Source organism: Sphaeramia orbicularis, chromosome 12 (genome assembly GCF_902148855.1).
Source record: "Sphaeramia orbicularis chromosome 12, fSphaOr1.1, whole genome shotgun sequence".
NCBI classification, from domain to species: Eukaryota; Metazoa; Chordata; class Actinopteri; order Kurtiformes; family Apogonidae; genus Sphaeramia; species Sphaeramia orbicularis.
The window spans coordinates 15,823,359-15,846,571 of record NC_043968.1 but is presented as its reverse complement, the minus strand read 5'-3'; the positions used below and the strand labels follow the sequence as shown (position 1 = coordinate 15,846,571).

The 23,213-nt window shown below is 36.6% G+C and overlaps 1 protein-coding gene across 1 annotated transcript; it reads left to right on the top strand.

Moving 5' to 3' along the window:
• Positions 1 to 851: 851 nt before the first annotated feature.
• LOC115429639 (rhotekin-like) lies at positions 852 to 22,651 on the top strand. Its single transcript, XM_030149264.1, has 13 exons — positions 852 to 986; positions 2,252 to 2,451; positions 4,966 to 5,012; positions 5,096 to 5,149; positions 5,312 to 5,429; positions 7,177 to 7,425; positions 7,547 to 7,641; positions 8,358 to 8,464; positions 8,556 to 8,684; positions 11,041 to 11,203; positions 17,110 to 17,208; positions 18,237 to 18,324; positions 22,450 to 22,651. The coding sequence occupies exons 1-13, from the start codon at positions 969 to 971 to the stop codon at positions 22,454 to 22,456; spliced, it is 1,374 nt and encodes a 457-aa protein (XP_030005124.1). The 5' UTR covers positions 852 to 968; the 3' UTR covers positions 22,457 to 22,651.
• The last annotated feature ends 562 nt before the right edge of the window (positions 22,652 to 23,213 follow it).

The window sequence follows — 23,213 nt, the reverse complement described above, 5'->3', positions numbered from 1 at the left end:
AACAGACAAACAAACAAACCCTGGCAAAAACATAACCTCCTTGGCGGAGATAAAAATTCAATGCATCACACTTTCTGTGGTTCAGATACAGCTGCCTGTGATTATACACATGGCCAATAGGTGGTTTTGTGTGCACATGAAGCCTCGAGAAATGAACCCTTTCTGGAACCAGTTGGCTCAAGTGGTTTGATGCCTCATGAGGCTTCATCTCACCATCACTACTGCTATGACCTTTGACCTTTAGTGACCTTGAAAGGTCAAACAAATGTCAATTAATGTCTTTAAATATGCTCTTGGACTACAGGACCCTTGTTCCTATTTTTTCTACTGTCAGCTGCCAGATTTGGATAGATTTTTTTTTCTCTCCCACGAATATCTACTTTCGATTAATAACCACATATTTTGTTCTTCCCACATGTGCCACAAATTACTACTACTGACACACATCACATTCAGGTGTTACAAAATATAATGTCTGAATTTTTACCTGCTAAGTGAAAGACCTGTGCTATCAAATTACTCTTTTACTTTGAGATTCAACAGTATTTAGCAGGAGTTGAGACTGGAATACATTCTTAACCAGAGACAGGCAACCTTACTTTCTCAGAAATCACCACAGTCAACTCTCTAATTCTGTCACTAACCAAAAGATCTTGGCTACCAGACAAGTTGTACAAAGCCGAATAAGCCTGATAAGTTATTCTGAAGCAAACATGTTTGTAATCATAGTTTGATCTCAACAGTAAAGTATTAGTGCAGCATTGGAATGAATTAGGTATTCACTGGTCCATGTGATGGAGGAGCTGTTGCCTGTTGTGCGGATTAGGACCAATTTGATCTGTGTTGAGTAACTGTTCTGCCTGCAGGTCGACTCTAACCTCCTTTAGACAGCTGTAAAATCAGTCAGTTCACCCGCTACTGCTGGCAGGCTGACACCAAACCAGACGAAGAGCACTGAAAATATCACCATGAATCATCACAACCAAGTAAGTGAAATAAAAGCCTTTATTTTTACCTACAGAACTGATTACAGATGATCACATACACTGTGGGATTAATCTTATGATTTTCTTGATGACATGTCAAGATGTGTTGTTTAGTCAGTGGAGATTTCTGGTGATCAAAAGGTTTAAGTATTTTAAGACTCCATGTAAGATGAATTAATAATTAACCAGGAACATCAAATACATTTTTAGATGCACTAGCTGTATCCTTAGCTGTATCACTGCAATATAGAACAAAAGCTTTGGCTGAATCATGTAGTTATGTAATTATGTGGGACCTAGTGGGAACAAAATCACAACATACCAACAGGGCTTAGATACAGAAAATATGACTCAATTATGCAAGAGCCTTCTGATCCCTAAAGCATGGAGAACTTCAAAGACCCTGGTAAGAAGCAGCAGATAATATGTTTACGACGCAGGTTGAACTTTTCTACAAAAGCAGTTATGATCAAGTAAAGATTTTAAATTGAACCAACAGATAAAGCTTTATTTAGGAGACTGTGGTGCATTCAAGTGCATGTTTCTGTGTATGACATTTCTAAAAAAAAAATCACAAATAATATATTCTACAAATATTATTTAGACAAAAGTTTCGTATTTATGTCATATATCATATTTTTACAGTTTACTCATTGTGTGAAAAGACAAGGCATTACTCACCACTTCCAGACATTAGACATTAGACAGACTGCTGGACTAAAAAATACTGTAGTCCTAACTCAAAAAAGCTCATTGACGACCTTCTTATGTGTAGTGGTTGGAATTTAATAACATTCAGCATCAATAATCCACTTCATTATTTGTAAAACAATTAGTTAATGGCCTATTGCCAAGGTACACATCTTTTAAATCTTCAGACAAATGAGCTGTATCCAAGGTTTAGTGTGATTCATCAATTTAACTCATGGTACTAATGTCACCCAATGGTTCCTGGGCTCTTACATAACAGGTCTGGGTGGCTGTACTTGAACACTGCCATGAGGATCAACAGGGTGTCTGAAGTTAATAGTGACTGCCACATGACATCCTGCAAGCCTGGTTTAGAACTGTATTTGACCCTGGACCGGAAAACAGAATTAGTCATCACACTTGGTCACATTATGATGCATCAAGTAAAAATGTTGTTTATTTCATGTCTGACGCTTTGATTCCTGGAAGGCAAATCATGCTCAGTAGTACCACCCTCCAGGAGACAACATGTTGTAATATATTCATAGATTTTCTTTTTCACTAACCTCTGAAAGGATGAAGAGGTGCTACAGCAGATTGAAAGGGAAGTGCGAATGCGGGACGGGGCCAGTAAACTACTAGCAGCTTGTTCCCAGAGAGAACAGGCTCTGGAGGCCTCCAAGAACCTGCTAACCTGCAATGCCCGTATTTTGGCCCTGCTCAGCCAACTCCAGAAGATGAGGAAGGCACAGATCCTGCAAAGAGTAGGAAACAGGTCAGGGCATGTGCTTATTTATTTTACTCACATCAGTGTTTTTCAACCTTGGGGTCAGGACCCCACATGGGGTCACCTGGAATTCATATGGGGTCGCCTGAAATTTCTAGTAACTGATAAAAAAAAATGCAAATAAATTACTAATAAAAATATTTTTTAATGATTCAATATATATTTCATTATAATTAAAAAACCACACATTTTTCCTAATAAAAATCAAGTTCAAATAAAATGCAGAATATAACATCTGAGAGGGCATATCCTGATTGACCCGATCACGTAACCACATGTGTTACTACACTTGAACCTGACAGTTGAAACCGGATCAAACAGAAAATGGAAATATTTCTTCACCCGCCTGGCCCCCCTAAGACATCTCCAAGAGAAAAATGTCTCTAATTTGAATGTCTGGGGTCGCCAGAAATTTGTGATGTTAAAATGGGGTCACGAGCCAAAAAAGGTTGGGAACCACTGATTTAGATGGTCATTTGTTTTCATTTGTCTGGGAATAATTAACATAATCAGTCAGATACATCCACTGAACACATATGGGTAGAAACACTATACTTGTGTGGGAAGACGTGTCCATGCCTCCAAATAACCACCAGGGTTCAGACAGACTTTCTGGATCACAGGAGGGTCCGATCAAGCAGTAACACATGGACACATTTCCTGTTCAGCAGTCTCTGTCATGTAAGGAGAGTAACTTATATGCATGTATTATACATATTTGAGTAGGTATTTATGACATTATGTTTAACAAAATTTGGGGAGATAACATTTTTAGGTGAGAAATGTCAAATTTCTGCTCGGTAATGTGGATTTGAAACAGACATCAATTTTTTAAGCTTTATACAAACATTCAAAACATGCTGTTCTCGACAGAAATTGATATCAAGTCATACAAAACCTTTTTGATATTATGTTCAACTATGCTGAAAATAAATTTTTGAGTAAAATATTGAAAAGTTTCTGTTTTATTGACATGAGAATGTGGTAACACATGGACAGGCTGTGGTAACACGTGGACGACTCTTTACCACTGTATGCATCACCTAAAATGCATCAAAAGATCATTAGTTTCTGAAAGTTTCACTCAAATATCTGAATTATTTTCATTTAATTTTATTTATTCATTCCAATCTAAACTAGAAAAGCACTTGGAGAGGGCAGACCTCCACCAAGGCAGATCAGTCCCCTCCCCCGATCACCACCAAAATTTATTCATTTGTTCCTTGTGCCAGTATCAACATTTCCTGAAATTTTCATCTAAATCCGTCCATAACTTTTTGAGTTATCTTGCTAACAAACAAACAAACAAACAAACAAACAAACAAACACACAAAGCAAAGTGATCACAATACCTCCTGGCAGAGGCAATGATTGGAAAGGAGCAGGTTGAAGAAAACTTATAATACCTGCCCCTTTCTCGAAACATCTACTTACATCAGATAAGTTGCTGTTACAGCTATTACAGTAAACAGTTTACATGACAGTAACTTGAAAAATAAAAAGTGGTATTTTTGTGGTAACACGTGGACAGGGCCTTTTAAGCAACTCACAAATGTTCAAACTCACAAATATCAATAATATTCACAAAATAATGAAAATCTAATACTTGAAACTTAATCATCTATATAATCAACAGATTGAATACATTTTCAAATTTTTTAGATATAATTTTTAGCATATAACATAGTGAAAATACTCCACGACAAGTACAAGATATGCAATCAAACCCTTCCATACAAGCTAAAATATTAAGATACTATCAACATTCATTGTGCAGTGAAATGGTCCCCGTCAGTGATATTAGTCATATTATCCTCCTGAGACCCAGGAAAGAAAAAAAAATTGGGAAATGAGGAAATAAGAAAATGAGGGAAAAGTTACATTTTCAGCAAAAATATCCTTGACTTAACATAAAAACATGTGTCTCCATCCACTGTCATTGATCCAACTCCATGGGTTTTACTGGTGAATCAATGCTGTAGAAGATGATGGTGTTTCCACGTTCACTATGGAGCCTCTGTATGTCCAAATGGGTCATATCTGATGACCATGAAAAGATGACAAACTGCATTTTACACCAATTATTTACATGTATTGATAGGATTAATGGATCAACAAGTATTAAACAGTTTAGATCAGTAGGTGGTTTGTGTCATCGGTAGGTGTTTGGGTCTTTATGGGTTAACAGTGCATTTACATATACGCCAGAAGTATAACTTGTTTTGGGTCTTTAAGGGTTAAAGTGTCCATTTAAATTCTCATGTGACTGTTCACTCTGAGGTCACATTGCAAAAGACCAGATCTGTATCTGATTCAGGACCACATATGGGTCAAAATAGATCATTTTGCAGATTGAACATGATTTGTGAGGTTCAGTCTGTCAAGAAAAGATGAGTCATTTTTAACCAAATAGTTGCCTGATTAGAAGTTGATATGACTGTGTACTGTTGATGTACAACACATATACTGATACTGTATACTGACCTGTGTTTTTAATTCCAGGCCAGCTGAGAAAATAGTGACATGCACAGGAAAATTAGCCTTTTCGGGTTAGTGTTAACAACTCTTTTCACACATTTACAACAGCATCTGAGGTTTCATGGATTATAACTGTCCAGTTTTCACTTTGTAGATCTGCGAATCCCACTTATGTGGAAAGACTCAGAGTACTTCAAAAACAAAGGAGGTGAGTTACAATTATCAGTATAGTGATCATGTAATGAAGAGGATGGGGTTATTGCCATTGTCTACATTTTTGCTCACCTGAATCATCTATGTTCAAATAATTAAAAAGAAAAAAATAATAGAAAATGATATAGCAAGGTTTTTCTGTTGTCTTGACCTGCAGAGCTGCATCGCTGTGCAGTCTTCTGCCTGCTTCAGTGTGGTTCAGAGATCTATGACACTGATCTGCAGATGGTGGATAGGACTCTGACAGACATATGTTTTGAAGACACCATAGTATTGTAAGTCACCTTCACTGACAGCTACAGATTAAAGCCTCTGGAAAATCTGTCAAATAAAATAATAAAAATGCAGGTAAAAGTTGTTGGTAAGCAAAAAAATGTAATGAAAAATATTCTGTGCCATGGAGCTTATCGTGTTAGCAAAATGTTAAATGTGAGGTAAACCTAAAATATAATCTAACTAGAAGCACTCGGAGAGCGCAGACCTCCGCCAAGGCTGATCAGTGGGCCCTCCTGTGGGCCCCCCCACCCCCGATCACCACCAAAACTTAATCATTTCTTCCTTATCCCATTTCCAACAAACCCTGAAAATTTCATCCAAATCTGTCCATAACTTTTTGAGTTATGTTGCACACTAACGGACAGACAAACAAACAAACAGACAGACAAACAAACCCTGGCAAAAACATAACCTCCTTGGCGGAGTTAAAAATATGCTAATAAGTCACACTGCAATAAATATCTACTTAAGTGGATTCCTGTTGTGTGCTGGCAAGGCCTTCTCTGAGAGCTAACAAATTAGAATCACTGGCCTACATTTACACCCGGTATTTTTATTTTTGTTCTGTGAAGATGTATTATCCACAAGATTGTCTTTATTTCATCGCTTTTCTTTCAGTCACTCTGCCTTTGGTAGTGTATGTGCAGGTTAGAGCCTTTGTCCAATCATATTTCACCGATCATGTGTTGCCGGGTAAAAGAAATGTACCTTGAGGCTCTGACTCAACAGTGGCAGGATCTGGAGCTTCAAATAAATGACAATGAGCCTGTTATTTTAATCAGATCAGGTTCCATTTGGATTAGATGGTCATCTTTAGTGACTTGCATGAGCTAAAATATGTTGGTTTAATTTTAACAGCTGTTTTCCTATCTCATAATGGCTGAAAAAAGAGAAGATAAGAAACTGATTTGGTAACAATTTTGGTGAATATAATTTCATTTTATTTTAACATTATTGAACATTTTTATATTATATTATTATTTATATCATATTTTATCGTTTATTCAACATTAACATTTAAACATTTTATTAATATTTGTATGTTTTTGTCCTTTTATCGGTGACTCTTGAGATGGTGTACATGGTCCCACTATGGCTGTAATGAAAGGATAGGAAAGGAAATACTTATCTGTGATGCAACGCCCTGTTATATTACATTTTTTGAATAGTGCTAATGGTATAGTATTGATATTAAAAGGTGGATTAAGTCAGGTAGAACATCACTGAGGGCCGAGGTGTGAAATACACAGCCTGCCACTGGTGAATACATAGCAAGATATATAGTTAGCTAGCCAATAGTAGCTAACAGTTAGCTCGTAGCTTGGTTAGCTTGGCAGTTAGCTCAGTGCAAATATGGACTGGGATCTTTTTTATAAGTGGTTTGAATAATTACCCATGTAATAATTATTAAGAAAATAATAAATAATAACAAAATAAAATACATAACATATAAAATAGTAAAAGAAATAACTAATTAATTGTATGATTAATCTCCAGTGTAACCATACCAAATTCCCCAAAAATATCACTTTTACAAAAACATAAATTACAACATTTTTTATTCTTATCAAAACTAATTTTTAATGCTTTTTTTATGTCTGGTGTTATGCATACAGACAAGTTTACATTACATAGAAGGCGTTTGTGTATTTAGGTTTCCAGAGGCTTATAGGGTCTATTTTTTGCCACTTTCATGCATTTTCAGTTTGTGCTCATTTTTACCCATATGTGTGTGTTTGTAAGCAGCAACGATGTAGGTCCAGAGTTTCAGCTTCGTGTTGAGCTGTACAGTAGTTGTGCAGCCGAGGATTTCTTCCCAGGGGCTGCAGGACCCAGGAGAGGGAGCCACTCTGGAGGTTCAGCAATGGGGAGCTTCACAGGGAAAAAGATCCGTGCTGTGTTTGAGTCAGCTGCTGTGTGTGGATCCATGTCCAGTGGAGGAGATGCAGGACCTGGAAGTGCATCTCCATCATTATGCCCGGACCTGTCCGCACTGTGAGGATGACATGATGTTTATATAATCTTCTCTTATAGCACATATCAGAGTATCACAGAAATCATGAGGTAATTTTGTCTCTTGTTTTTTTTTGTTTTTGTTTTTGTTTTATTATTAAAGGGGGCCTAAATTTAACCTTTTGGCTCACACTACATTGACACTCAGTCATGTCCAGGAACGTTTTAAGACACACGACTTGTCACTATTAGCAGCAGGTGAGTGACAGTTCTTCCTTTCATTCCCCCTTCTTTCTTTACAGTCATGGAAAAAATTATTAGACCATCAAAAGTCATCAGAAACAACGGTTATGTAATCAAGTACTAACTCCTGTGTGTATCATGTGACTAAAACAGACAGAGAAGAAAACATGGATTGCCTAAAAGCGCTGTTTTTGTCAGTCCAATGCCATAGCTATTGATGTAAGAATTTTAGTAATTTTGGTTATTATCAAGAAAACATGGAAAATGGATAGATATCAGCTCTTAAATTAAACTCTTGTGAGCCATTTTTGTTGTTATCATCATTATATTTGTCCAAGCAAATGTACCTTTAGTTGTACCAGGCATTAAAATGAACAAAAAATTGAAGAAAACAAGGATGGTCTAATAAATTTTTCCATGGCTGTATGTATCATAATTATTGAATGATATTTTATATGTTACAAACTGTCACTAATGTGGTATCCTCTATTCTCTATTGTTGCATCATGTTCAATCGTCTGCATTTTTAATTTTTACTGCTTCTTTCCTCTTCAATGATGCTCTTTATATTGACAGAGAAAAGATTGTGATGATGCACAACCTAGCTCAGGTCTCAGATTTAGCATAATTGGTATTTGCATTAAAATGAACACAAAATTGAAGAAAACAAGGGTGGTCTAATAATCTTTTCCATGACTGCACAAGTGCAAATGATTCCTTCTCTTTTTCAGAGGAGAGTCCTTTCTGGTTGCCTTTGTATGGAAACATGTGCTGTCGTTTAGTGGCTCAGCCCCTGTGCATGTTACAGGCTGGTATAAGTGGCCAACTCCAGATTAAGGTAACTAGGTTTTTTATACTCCTACTACCTTGAGGCATTTGTCAATCACATCATCGTTTACACTATTACTTCACTCTCTGCTTTGGTTCAGCTCGGAGAGGACCTCAGTTGTTGGAAAAATGTATATGGCATCCTCAAGGGGAAAAGTCTCCTCTGTTATCGGAGTGAAGAAGACCAGGAGATTGAGGAGGATCCGGTACTTGTAATCCCCATCAAAAAGGTTGGTGCTTAGTAAACTCAACTACATTTACAGTCTGTGTTGATGACAATAACATGCTGAGGCCACCAGAGTGCACTAGTGAACTAATATCAGTTCCTAGAAGGGTAAACCCAATATAGTGAGGTACTAAATAGAGTCAATGCAACCCCAGGTCAGGACATGTTGAGAGGGGGATATGGATTATGCAACTCAAAATGGAAAGTAGTGACATCACAATGGGCTTGTATTTCATTGTATTTCATGTTTTGTCTACTCATTTTCATCCAATAGGGAAATATATTGTGCATTCCTTCATCACACTTAGGCTGCGACACATTCAAGAACAAAGGTGAATTTTAAGGCTAATATTGGAATAGATTAATGCAATAACAATGTGATTTGAAGAAGATGACTCATATTGATTTCCTACAAAAAAAAATAAACCTCTGGGATAATCTAGTGCTTTAGGAGCAAAAATAATGCTCCCCAAAGAAAGATAGGAAGGGATTTGAATATTACTGCATTGTAGAGCAGACTATTTCAGTGAAGGACAACGATTCAAACCTAAACTGAACACTATGACCTTTGATCCAGCAGACAACACTGTATTATTCATATCGGACAGAGCCACATTGGTGTCAGGATTACTGTGGAGAACCTTTGTCAAGCTCTGCAGTACGCAGTTAGATCTTCAAATGTCAGTTCAAACTTCACTGAGCCCATTGCCCAAAAGCATTCGTCGAATTCTCCGGCCTCAGAGGAATGAAATGGAGCAGACCATCACTCTGTGGAGATGTGGCTTGTGCTCAGGCTGATTAGTATTCCAGTATTTTTGGAAGATGTGGGTGCTGTGTGCTCTGAACCAAAGCTGAAAAGGTCCAGCCAGACTGTTACCAGTAACTAGTCCAGGGGTCAGGGTCTGTCATGGTCTGGTTGTGTGTCAATGTCCTTGGCAAAGGTTAAGGTTATTTGCACTTTGCTAATGTACCTTACTGTTGAAAACTACATTGAGATTTTAGAGTAACTCTGCTGCCTTCAGTAGTCGCTTTTCCATTGGACATCTGCGCAAAACTTTACAGATATTTACTAAATGTTGAAAAAACAGAAGTGTGTAATGTCGGTTTTTCCATTAAGTCACAAATATGATGATTTGTGTACTTATTATCGCGAGATGACACAAGAAGTCATTCCATAATCATGGTGACGAACGTAAATATGGTGTTGGTTTACAGATATATTCATTATTATTATATATTACCCCTCTATCTCGTACTAAATTAAAAAATGATTGGGTTTTCTGGTGTGTCCACACATACCACGAAACATTTCTTCTTCATCTTCGCTTGTTGTAGCGTACGTCAACATCCATTTTTTTTAATTCACCTGACTCTAGTTGCAAAAAAAAAAAAAAGGTCTTTCCATTGCAGTTTTGCATGATCTACCATTTGCAATACACCCGAACAACTACTTCTTGCCAGCGCATAAACTTAAAAACTTAATCAAAAAATGAGACTGTAGTAGTGTGCTCTGACACACCGCTACTGTGGTGCTTGACTCCCAGGAATGACCTGGCTGACGCGCTAATAAGATCTCACCATATGTCCGTGGTTTTAATGAAGAGTCTTCAGGCTCGTCTCAGTTGTGATGCATATTAAAAAACAAACAATTTATTTTCTTGTCCACAACGAATACATAATCCCAACTTTTCATTTAAGAAACAGTAACTTATTCCATTGTCTTCTAGCCGCCATAGTGGTCAAAAACCATAAGCCCTTCCGGGGTCAAAACACACAACGACCAGGTGAAGTGACCTGCCTAAATACCTGTGCTCTTGGTGACAGGACAGCGACACCCAATGACCCGACACAGTAAATACACCCCATGTGACAAGAATAATTTGTGACTGAACTTTATGAATATGGCTCTTACAGAGTCTTTTGGAGAAAACTGTCATTTTTCCATTTGGTAAATTTTTATGTGCAAGTTATATTTGTGCAATTTGAGGATCAATGGAAGAGTGACTAGTGATAATAACTTTTCTAGGGAGGCCCACGCATACTTCAACAAGACAGTGCAAAAACCACATTCTGCGCACATAGCATGAACATAGCTGAGTGAGAAGATTCTGCAGGTGTTAGATTGGTTCTCCTGTACATAGAAAACAACAGCGCAAACATAGATTTACAGTGCTTTGTTTATAATATAATATAGTAAAATAGGCTATTAGCTTGGTACGTGAACTTACCTATGGCTAATTGCAATGTCTTTGGTATGCATTCTAAGAAGGTACTATTGGTACCTTGGCACTAAGTCTGTAAGGTCTTGAGTTTGTAGAATCTAAGACGTAAACAGAATGTTTTTGTGTTTCTTTTGTCAGGATACCCGCATCTGTGTGTCAGAGAGAGCCCCTGCCCATCTCCAGAGTATAAACATCAGTACACAAAGTCAAGGAGAAGAAGTAACCTACACACTGACCACACACACAACAGACAACACACAGCTCTGGGCTGAAGCTCTCTGGCAGCACGTCTATAACATGAGTAAGACCCTGATAGCAAAACGTTCATTTTTACCCTGAGAGAACTTCCATAATCATGTTTCTAAGACCAACTACCACCAATGATATTCAAACTCTGTCAAAAACATGTAACATTTCTCAAAAAAGACTGAACTCTGGTAATGTTGTCCACAAATGAGGTTTTGTTCTCACTCTTTTGGGGGGAAATCAAACACAGCCTTTACCGAAATCACGCGTAACTTTTTGGCCATGAGCCGAGGAAGTATCTTGCTTTGATAATGTGTGATGCGTCTCTATTAATTAAATAATGTGGTGCGACAGGGTGCGGTCACAACACAAGCAACACCTCTCTAATAGTAAACAGTGCATTTTTCCTCTCAGGCTGCTCAATCTTCTAAACATGTTTTAGCCAAATTTTCATTTGATGTGACTCATTAGTGGGCTTGAGAATCAATAGGAACATTTTTTTTTTTTTTTTATTTAAACACAACTTCCTCTCTGTTTTATCTCCTGACTGTTAAAGAGCCCTGCCAAAAAATATGACTGTGCTACAGTAAAATGAGTAACAAAAACAAAACAAAAAACAATCAAATCAATTTAAGGCCTTTATGTAATGAGTTTGCCTGTTCTCTACACAGTGGAGGTTTCCCTACCCATTAAGAAATAGGTGTATATATAAGTTAATTCTCCCGTCAGCGCCTGTGACCAAGATGCTAATGAAGATATGGAGTTGGATCCTGAGGAGATCACTGTTCCTATGATGCTATGCTGTGTTAGGTGTTTTGTATATTAAGATGAGGAGCATAAACAGACCAAATTTCCATATGAAAAATTCAGATAACCATGAGATTTTGATGAAGACTCAGATGATTTATGATGCACAGACAAAGTTTTGACACTATAGCTAAGCTGGAGAGCACAAATATCAACATTTAAAGCTTATTTTTATTGATTGATTCATTGACTGACTTTCAAAATCAAAGAGTTTAGGAGGTGAAAAATTGCTCATCAGAGAGTGACTTCCTGTTTCAGTGTCACATGGGTTTCTCCACTGCCCCGCCCCTTTAAGAGACCAGCAGTAAATTCTATTCCAGTTATTCCAATGGGACAGGTTTACATGATTTGCAGATTTCAATAGATAATTTCACTCCAAATGTAACCCGGGCAAATGTTTCCGCCATTTTCCACAAGCCACATTTCTTGTAATAGTAAAAGGACATTTTTAATAAATACAAGTTAGGACAAAATGAGTTTTGTTTGATGCCTGTCTTTATCTCAGTAGAAATTCTTACAAGATCTCACAATAAATAGTAAAAATAAAGCAAGAAATGCAAAGTAAAAGTAGAGACAGTTATGATAAAATAGAGTTATTGGAAGATATGATATTGGTTTATTATTATTCTATTTAGACCTTATTAATCTTTAATGTCTTTCATCTACACAACATTTCTTCCTTCCACATAGGACATAGGAAATGAACTGTTTCATGTCACTGGTGAAGCTTACGCTGCAACATCTTTGTAAATAGAGGATCTTTGTCAAATGACTTCATCCCTCAGCCACACCTTCTGCCTTGCCAGGAAGTAACCCCCTACCAATCACACCCACTAACTCAAACATAAAGAAACAAAGAATTAAGATAAATTAACGAATTATTATGACAAATTATTCCCATACAGTGATGATAAGGATGCTCCATATAAACAGTGTTTGGTTAGAATAAATATGCTGTTGCACATAAAGTTGTAATAATTTTGTTTCTAGACACATTCCTTTTTTTATTCCTATTTATACACGTATCAAGAATAAATCACATTACTACAATCATTTTTTGAGAAGAGGTAAAAATATTTGTTTCCAATTTTATGGACTACTCAAGTAAATAGTTATAGTAAATGCCTATGTGTTTTTGTCAGAACTAAAATGAACACGTGCAGGTACCCAACTGATAACGTGACTGCAAATGCGATAACCTTTTATATGTGAGGCATGTCATTGTGTTTCCTAATATATACAATACATGCTGTATTTTGCAATGGTAAAACCCAGACAGAGCAAGAATGTAAGATGTAACTAGAGAAAAGAAACTGCATTTGAAACCCTTATTTTGACGTAAATCAGGCGCCTTTTTTCCCATTTAATGGTAAGAGGTGAAGTTTATTGGGTTTTGTCTTTGTAAATTAGCAGGCACGAAATACACCTCCTGATTCCTGTAAGACTCCATTCTTCAGTGTCAGTGAAACTGACATGCCAGTTTGAGAATAGCTTGTCACTGAGAAAAAATGCATCTGGTGTCTCAGTAAGATCATATCATGTTTTATGTGCTTCATCTCATTATCCAATAGATGTATCCTAAAATGGGTGATTTAGTGTGCAAAAATTTGACAAATTACTGACAAAATAAGTGATGTGTTGTAGATTAATAAAAGTTTCATCTCACTTTAACACAGTAGGAGACGTCTGCTTGGTAGTCATTACTTACAAAACAAGTTATAACTAGGTGAGCTGGTGTCTCACCTTTTATAAACTGCTCAGCAGTTTGATCCTTCATTACAGTTCTAACATATTCAGACGAAAAACCACATGTGGATTTTGAAGGGAATACATGAGCTTGAGCAGATTAAAGTCATGGCAAGAATTTCAGTTGAATTGTTCAACAAAATAAAATATGAATGCATACTCCCCTGTGACTGTTGTATGAATATTAGGAGCAGTTTTGTGGCAGGACACATTAATTCTGAATTTATATTTATTGTTTAGCTTTTCAGCAGAAGGAGATGTGCCAATTTTTAATTCATAATTACAATAGCAAATGTGCATGCCTGTTCATAAATGTAGTTAAAGCTGCAGCGCTTGATAGTTTCTCAGAATCAGAAGGGGAAAAAAATCCACAGTAACCTTTCAACATATTATAATGCAACTAGTCTGAGAGGACTTCTGCATCCACTCTTTGTGTGTGTTTGTTAAGGCTGTAGAAAATGTTTGCAGCGACAGATTTTTTGCAAATCATAGGAATATTCAGACAGGTAGGGTGTTAAATATTGAATGAAATGATGTCTGGTCCAAGAGGTAAAAGTTTCAGAAGAAAGGTGTGTGTTGTTGAATTTTACCTTTTTTTAACCCTTATTTTGACCTCTGCAGCTTTAAGTCCTCCACAAACTTCAAGCCTAACTTGTAACTTAGTATCTGTTTATTCTTTATGTTAAACAGAGTGCTATGTGACTGCATTGGTAACACATTCCACATCGTCCTACACAAACACTCTCTTTGTCTGTTGGACTCTCATTGAGCTGAACCTATGCTGATGTATACCACACCTGTACATTCTCTAATTCATATTTTATAGATGCTTGAAGTCATTGACAGGGGTAGTTATGTCTGGAATGTCTGATCCAATCTTCTCTACAATGTTGTCTTCCATGTGATCTAGCATGTGAAATACTCAAGCTGTAGGCGATACATTTGGAGAATTTAATGCACTGACTGGCACGCACACACAAAAAAAGTATTCTAAATGCAGGTGGATCCGGAAAACATGGCAGGTGGGGGTTCAAGACAATTGTGTGGTCCAGGGTCGGAGCCCTGGTGGGGGTTTAAGGGGGTGAAGTGAATTAAAATTAGCACTATAAATGCTTCAAATTACATAAAACTGTATTTTTTTGTAATTATCATGCACTAATAAAATGAATACAATTTAACCTCAATAATGTGACCACTTTTGGAACCAAAGTGAGAGTTCTTTTGAATAAGGTTGGCTTCAGTTATGACATTGAATTCCATTGTATTTCATATAATTTAAAATTAGAAACAACAGGATACAGTAGCGGTATAGACCTATGTTTGACAACTTTGAGTGATTCACTCAATCACTGGCTGTGTTCAGCAGCAACTCAAAGGTATTTAATATCCAGTCCATGCAGTTCTATTGTTCTGATTGTTTGTTTTTCATGCAGATCCAAATACTGTTTGAATAGACAGTTGTCTCTTCATGACTAGACTTTAGTCTAGTTTAGATTTAATTAACTCCCTTTTCCATATAGACTCTCATCATAAATGGTGTGTGCCCTTAGCCTGGGGGTGCATAAATTTGGATGGATAGCTCAGTAAGTAATGCTACAATCTATGATGTGGGACACAGAGGTTTGAATCCCAGCATGAGCAGTTATGTTATTTTCTACATTGTACAAGTTCAAATATAGTGGTGGTGGTGGTGGGGGGGGGGGAGCACAACGACGCCAGTAGGTAAATCCGCCAAAACATTTGATGAAAAAGTGGGAAATCTGTGCCCAAGACAACTCCCCAGAGAAAAATGTGACATACAGGAAGAATAATTATTTCAGTTAAAGGAGTGATATTTTTCTTTTTTTAAATGGAATTATGCATTTTCAGACATTTCCCTGTGGTCTACATAAATTGTAAATGCTATGCATGGGTCTGAATTCTTCATTAATTCAACTCAACAGGTCCATCTTCAACCCTATTTCTGAGTAATGACACCAGAAAGGTCATTTTGAGCGCTGGCCCTTTAAATGCACATGAGCCACTTCACGCCCCACCCCCTCCAGGTTGTTGGCTGTGCTGCTATGTCCCACTCAGCCAACAACTGAACATTTTAGGTAATCGGCTCGAAGTATGGACATATTTTCAGTATGGACTACAACCACTGCTGCTGACAAACAATTATGTCGTACTCTGAGAAATGTTCGTCGGAAGTCTTGACCTTATATGTGCAAATGTCATGATGTAACTAGTTATAGACATGACAAATTAAGCAGGGATTAAAACAGGTTGTAGAAATTCACTTGCTTTTGCCAAAATTAATATAAAGATAGCTTTGTAGCACCTGGAGGGTTTAAATTCAAACTTTTTGAACTGTTAGGGTCTAAATACACAAATAAATGAACCAAAGAGTAATAAAAGTGGGTTTAGCAAAGTGTGACCCCTATAACACCCCATAATATATCACACACGGGTGTTGCCTATATTTTACATATATTTTGTTTTATGTTTTCAGTTAATCCCAGTTTTAGTTGAACTGTTTTGTCTCATCTTCATTTTTTAAATTATATCACCACGTGGCTCTAAACATAACGTCTTAATGTTCAGTATCATTTTAACAGCAGTCAAATACAGTGATGCAGATTGTATTAGTCACAACACAGAGGCATGTTTCATCCTGCAACAACGTGCCATGAATAGCTTTTTGGTTTCATGGTTGGTTCATGGAATGGTTTCGTATGACATCAGCTTATTTCCAAGTTAAATTTTAGCCTTATGAATTAGCATAAAACTATGATAAGTAGAGGATCATGATAGATAAAATGTGATCAGAACAAAATAGGTAGGCCATCTGGGAATCTGGGAATAACAAATTTTATTGTAAAAGCTAACATAAAATAAGTCTGTGAATGGAAGCGAGCCAACATTTATCATTTACACTTGAGCTGTTTAAGTAATGTAAATCAGCACATTAAAATATGAAATCTGTTTTTTTGACTGGCTGTGATTGTAGTGTAATGATTCTTTTGTGTGCCTGCATTGCACTAAACATGTTTATTTAGTAAATTAATGTAAACTAATTTTGATTAGACCTCTGCAATGATACATAATTTCTTTATAATAGCATCAGTCTGCATAACTTTATGTCTGAATGTTTCGTATCTTTGGAAGTCAAAGACACCACTCAGACTCTATAACTGTAACGTCCATACCTAATGCAGGCATGTGGTACAACAGGTATACAATCTATCTGTGTAAAATATTAACAGCTAAGCTCAGACTGACAGAACACATAACATACTATCACTTACTTTAAACAACATGTTAGATTAGTTGCAGACACAAAAGCTGACAGAGCTGAATAGCTGATTTATGGCTGACAAGTTCTTTTACACCCGTGTTTTAAAAATCTGTGCTACTTTGCGGCAGGCCAGTGGCAGCAGTGTTGCAATGAGCTCATGAAGATTGAACTCCGGCGCCCCAGAAAATCCATCACAGTGAAGCAAGGATCGCTATTCCATGAAATAGGTAACAGAAGCAGAGATACACTTGCATCAGGTGTCCACATTACAACTTTATAGGCCAAAGATGTAAGTCATCTGAAACTTCATTGGGATTTAATCAAAAGTTTTGCTGATTTTTTTCCTGTATTTTCACCTACTTTGTATCACTTACAGCACCATTTTGCAAAAAAAAAAAAAAAAAACAGAAAAAAGTGAGATGCAGTCTAAAACTGAAAATGAACGCAGTTGAACCTGAGTGTAGCTGAAGTCTCAGTATGTCGCATTTGTCTGATAATTGCAAAGGATTTTTCGGTGGTGCAATTATAGGAAAACTGTGTCAAAATTGCATAGAAACATGTGAAGTCATGCAGTTGAAAATCATTTGTATTTAAGGGCTTACATGTAACTCTACTAAAATCTTTATTAGTCCTTAGATATATCACATTGTACCGGCCTGGTGACTCTAAAAGCAAAGTTTAAGGTCAGGCATTCTTACAAAATAATGAGAGATTAAATCTTGCCCCTTATGGAAATGTTGTCTGTCACGCTTGCCTTAGAAGTAGATATACCTGTTTCAGTAAATAGCAGTCAAGATCTCAAAGAGATAAATAGCAACAATGACCAAGCACAAAAAGCTAGACAGTGTCTGTGTGAAAGGAAGTATTATATCCAACACCTGTTGACAAAAACATCAGTCACCAAAGAGAGAAAATTAGTATCCAAAAGATGGGTGTGTTGTTAGAATAACACAGTGTACTTCTCACAAGCATTCCTGTTATGAAGAGACTCTAGATGACATAGTAAGACAAAAATTTACAAAAGGAAGACAAGACAAAAATAAGATGAATAAGGAGAAAAAAAAACCTTTCTGAAATTCCCCATCATCATCATCATCATCATCACCACCATCATAGCTGTTTTATCAATGCTCTATAGTTTGACATTTTTTACATTTTTGTTGTCAGCTTTGATATCTTGTGCACAGTAAACTGACATTGCTGTTTCTGGGACTGATTTTGTCTTTTTGTCTTCTTCGTCCATCTTCTCACTCAGTGACACCGTCCACTCCCAGGGATGGTGTTGCAGTTCCAGATTTGTCTGCTGAGATACGCAATTTGCTTTCTTCCTACTATAAGGAAAGGTAATATGCTGTAAATCATTCCCCTTTTGTATGTTTACCCATCTCCTCCTCTAATAAACCCAATGTGTTACAATGGTTCACCCCCAGCTCCTGCTTTACCTTCCCTAACCCCTCTTTGCCTCTCTCTCAGCTCCATTTCCACTAATTCAGTAATCTGCTTAACCTGCATCTCATTCTCCTGCCTGAATCTCCTCCTTTCAATATCTGTGTTAAAACCCAGAGCATCAGCCTCCTTCCATCAGTTCTCCCAGCTGTGAACCCAGCACATGTTTTTTTGTTTGTTTTTTTTTTGTTTTTTTTGTGCTCTGAAATTAACTCCCCTGTTTTCAATCATCTGATCCCTGTGGACTGGTTGATTTACTTACTAACCTAACTTTTCATTATACTATTCACAATTATCACAAAAACAGTAACTTAGACAGGGCTGAAATGCCATACCAACATAGTAATTTGTAGGCTAAATTTGTGTTTTGTAGGCTTTTTTAATGTCTGAAATCATCTTGTGAAACCAGTAGTATGTGAATTTTAAACTTTTTGAGGGGTAAATGTTACAGCCAGCAAAAATATCCCATAATGCAATGCAGATATGGCACCCATGAACTGTGATAGAAGGCGAATAGAGCACCATAGCAGGTAGGCAGTAGTATAACACACATGACATTATAACCTGTAGTATTACACATATCCTGGTGTAGTTTGTATAAATATGCAGATGCTGATAGAGGGGATATTGTCCAATATACAGTCTTATACAGTGGGCCTTCATTACCATGGCATGGTCATATCTAGACCTCTAGATATCTAGATCTCTAGATATGACCATGCCATGGTAATAAAGACATTTTAATGTTTAAAGAGAGTGCCTTGGAATTTTTCTTCCAGTTTGGTATCTACTATATGAATCCCTTTTTCCAAAGAGCACCTCGAACAAACTCTTTTTTGGTCCTAGAAGCATTCCTTCCCATGAATTTTTGTATTTTGACATTTTTTGAATAAAAGAAATGTCAATATTCTGGACATATCACAAACTTCATTTATAAGCTATCATAAATGGTTTTAGACCCAAAAATGACCCCTCTGGGACTCTATATTTAACCATCTTTAACAGTGGGTCGTTGCCAGCAAAGGATATATTCTTTTTTCTGTTATCAAAATAACTTTTCAGTCATTTATAAATCAACCCTAATTCCATTAGTTATAATTTTGATATTAACATTTAGTGGTGTTTTGGATCAAAAGCATTTTTGAAGAAATTAAAAATCCATTAAATAAATTGTTTCTCTCTATTTGCTTGTCAGCATGATTATGTAAAAACTACTCTTGTTTTCATGAAACTTGTATCACCACAGTGTAACTTAAAACCTTGGATGGTAACAAATAATGATAAAATATATAACCACCAAATAATGAACCTTTGTTATGACCTGTGTTACCACGGTGACAGTCAAATACACCTAAGATCAGTGGTGCCGATGAAAAGGGAGAAAACATAAGTGATAATTTATGATTTCTCAGTGGTTTCATAATATTGTATTAAGAGTAGAAGAGTAGATTGCACTTTCTGATTACTGTTCTAGTTTTTCATTGTTTGCATTTGGATCTCTTTTTGGTTCTCTTAATTTTAACCCTGGCACTCCTGGTGCTCACCATGATATAACACCATGTCAGTAGAAGCCTAACAAAGCTTGTATTGTGAAACCAAATAGCACATACTTCTAACTCTGAGCCAAATAGGTGTGTGAAGATGAACAAACATATGGTACCTGTCTTACTTTGACCTGCACTGAAAAGGTTCATTCTCACATCTCACATATTCATAATGAACCGTATATACAGTATTTTGCTCTCAGTGATTTTTTCAGTTAACATTATAGTGAGTGATTAAAGGTGACAATGCCTTTCGTAGACATTTCATGACAGCTTCTTTAAACTGTGTGCATTAAACTTCAAATGCTTCTGTCACAGCTGCAATTATTTACTCTAAACTTGTTCAGGCTCACTAACACATCCAATCCAATCGAACTTTATCTGTAAAGCACTTTAAAACAACTGCAGTGGACCAAAGTGCTGTACGGTAGAATAAATAAAACCAAAATAAAAGAATAAAATGCAAGAATAGATTAAAAGACATAAAACTGTACAAAAAGAAAACAGTGCTGTACAGAAGAATAAATAAAACCAAAATAAAAGAATAAAATAAAAGAATAGATTAAAAGATGTAGAACTGTACAGAAAGGAAGCAATGCTGTACAGAAGAATAACTACCATCTAAATAAAAGAATAAAATACAAGAATAGATTAAAAGACATAGAACTGTACAAAAATAAAACAGTGCTGTGCAGAAGAATAAATAAAACCTAGATAAAGGAATAAAATACAAAAATAGATTTAAAAAAAAAAGATAAAAAAAAAACTGTACAGTTTAAAAACAACAAAAAATAAGAACAATAAACCACATATTAAATTATACAACATGTTCTGTCATTTTTTTTTTTAAAGAAATAATGAACAAAAGCTAAAAGTCAGAAACAGTTCATCCATATATCACAATCAGCCATGACATGACTTGTCAGCTCCCATTACAGCTAAGCAAGATTAATACGTCTGTGACTCCACATAATGGTTACCTTATACTATGTAGGCCATGTTACTAAATGTGGTTGTTTTCAGGGTTGTTTGACTTGTTAAAAGAGCAAATACTCAAAGTTACAAGTTGGGACATAATGCATACCTGGGCGTCAAATGAATCATATATGTGTTGTACCGATGCATGGTGGTTTACATGGAGAGGTCACAGACGATCTTGCTGAACAGGTTGGTCCAGGGATTCTGATAAGTGATATATGAAGAAACCAGCCAAAAGCATAACTGAGTACTTAAGTAAGTTTCACAGGTAGATGCTCATGGAATTCCAGGCTTCCGCCTTTACTGCTGAGTCAATAATCTGCAGAGTCTGACTTCATATATAATTTTAACTCACTGCAACTCAAATAATTGTGATGTGATACATTTCAACATTACCTTTGAGAAAGTGTCGCACCAAATTGAAGTTACCTGCACGCAAACGGCTTATTTAAATGTATAAAAAAAGGAAACGTTATTATGCAATGCTTTGTGTTTTGAATAATTAAGGCATTAGTCTATTGTTTTGACACTGTGGGAAGAAAAAAAATAAAAGATTTCCTGCTACTTGAATATGGCCTGCCAGTTTTTCCACATTGCTCGTTATCACTCATGATGTGGCAAAGACTGTTGGACATGTTCTGGTAAGTAAAAGGGCCACATCCTCATACCAACCCTTGCCTTGATAAGAAATTGGCAGACTTACAGCTTGACTGAGGTTTAAAAACATTCCTATGTCAATAGTTTCAACAGACGTTTTTCCATGCTGGTATATTAATAACATAATCTCATGAGAGCAAGTTTTGCCAAGGGGAACTTCGTAAACTATATGAGGCCACCCTTGATATTCTACTGTCTTTATTATGAGTTATGTTGAGTCACATTTTGATGCCGGACCTGACATGAAGGAACAGGGGGAAGGAGAAGAAAGTGGGAGAAGGGAAGGAAAGAACGAAGGGGGGAGAAAAAAAAGAAAAAGAAGGCGGTGAAGACGCTCACAAGAAAATTTCAACAATAATAAACAATAACAACCATGGTGATATTTATAATGGTAACAATAACTAGAACAAGAACTGAGTAAACTGAGCAAAAAAAAATCACAATCAAATAATATAGAATAAATAAGACCTACTAATGAAACGTATAAGAAAAGAAAACATGAAGCTACAAACTCTGAGTACGTTTTCTAACGTCTACAATATGGTACATGTGTCTTTTCAATAATTTCCCCCTGGGATTATTAAAGTATTCTGATTCTGATTAAATTTACCGTAGATAAATGAAACATAAACAGTTCAGTCAGACAACTCATGACTGAAGTGTTTCATTACAGCACCTGAGACAGAGGCAGATAGAGTGGATGCAACAGTGCAGCTCAAGTTACTGGCTCACAGGCATCACCTCATTCATGCTTATTTCATATTCTTTTTCATTTAAAAAAAAAAAAGCAGCATCTATTGTATTAACCTGTCAATATAGTTTTATCTCCTTTATGTCTTACAGTTACTGATGACACTGATGATGCCAGTAGAGTTTCACCAGAGGAGTGAGAGGCAGTTCTTCTGTGGTTACCATGTCTGGACCATGAAACAGAGACAGACAGGAAAAGTATGTGTGGAGTATCACCTGTGTTTGTGAACCAGTGGTTGAAGGAAAAAGATACAAAAGTGATAATGAGTTTGCAATTCCCAGGACTAATCTCACTATAGTATGTATATATATATATATATATATATATATATATATATATATATATATATATATATATATATAGATAGATAGATAGATAGATAGATAGATAGATAGATAGATAGATAGATAGATAGATAGATAGATAGATTTTTTTGTTTTTTTTTTGGCTGTGGCACTTTCCTTCCCTGGGGTCTGCTCCTTCCCTGGGGTCTGCTCCTCCCTGGTGGGTGGGGGTCCCGCAGTGGCGGTTTTGGTCCTCTCTCACTGGTCAGGATGCGGCTCTGTGTCAGTGACACCGTGTTGCCGGGGTCGGTGGCTGCCCCCTGCTGCAGATGGCTCCCTGAGGCAGTGCCTCCTCTTTTACTTTCTGGTTCTCCCATGCTCAGTCAGTCTTTCTGTGTTCTATTATTTGGACAAATCAGCACTGGTAATATGGGTAGTGTGTGTGTGTGTGTGTGTGTGTGTGTGTGTGTGTGTGTGTGTGTGTGTGTGTGTGTGTGTGTGTGCGTGCGTGTGTGTGTGTGTGTGTGTAGGTGTGTGTGTGTGTGTGTGTGCGTGTGCGTGTGTGTGTGTGT

What these genes read in the sequence shown, in the direction of transcription:
- LOC115429639 (XM_030149264.1), top strand. An exon ending in TTTGAAGACACCATAGTATT is followed by an intron (nt 5,430 to 7,176) that starts GTAAGTCACCTT and finishes GTTTGTAAGCAG; the next exon opens with CAACGATGTAGGTCCAGAGT. An exon ending in GCAGCACGTCTATAACATGA is followed by an intron (nt 11,204 to 17,109) that starts GTAAGACCCTGA and finishes ACTTTGCGGCAG; the next exon opens with GCCAGTGGCAGCAGTGTTGC.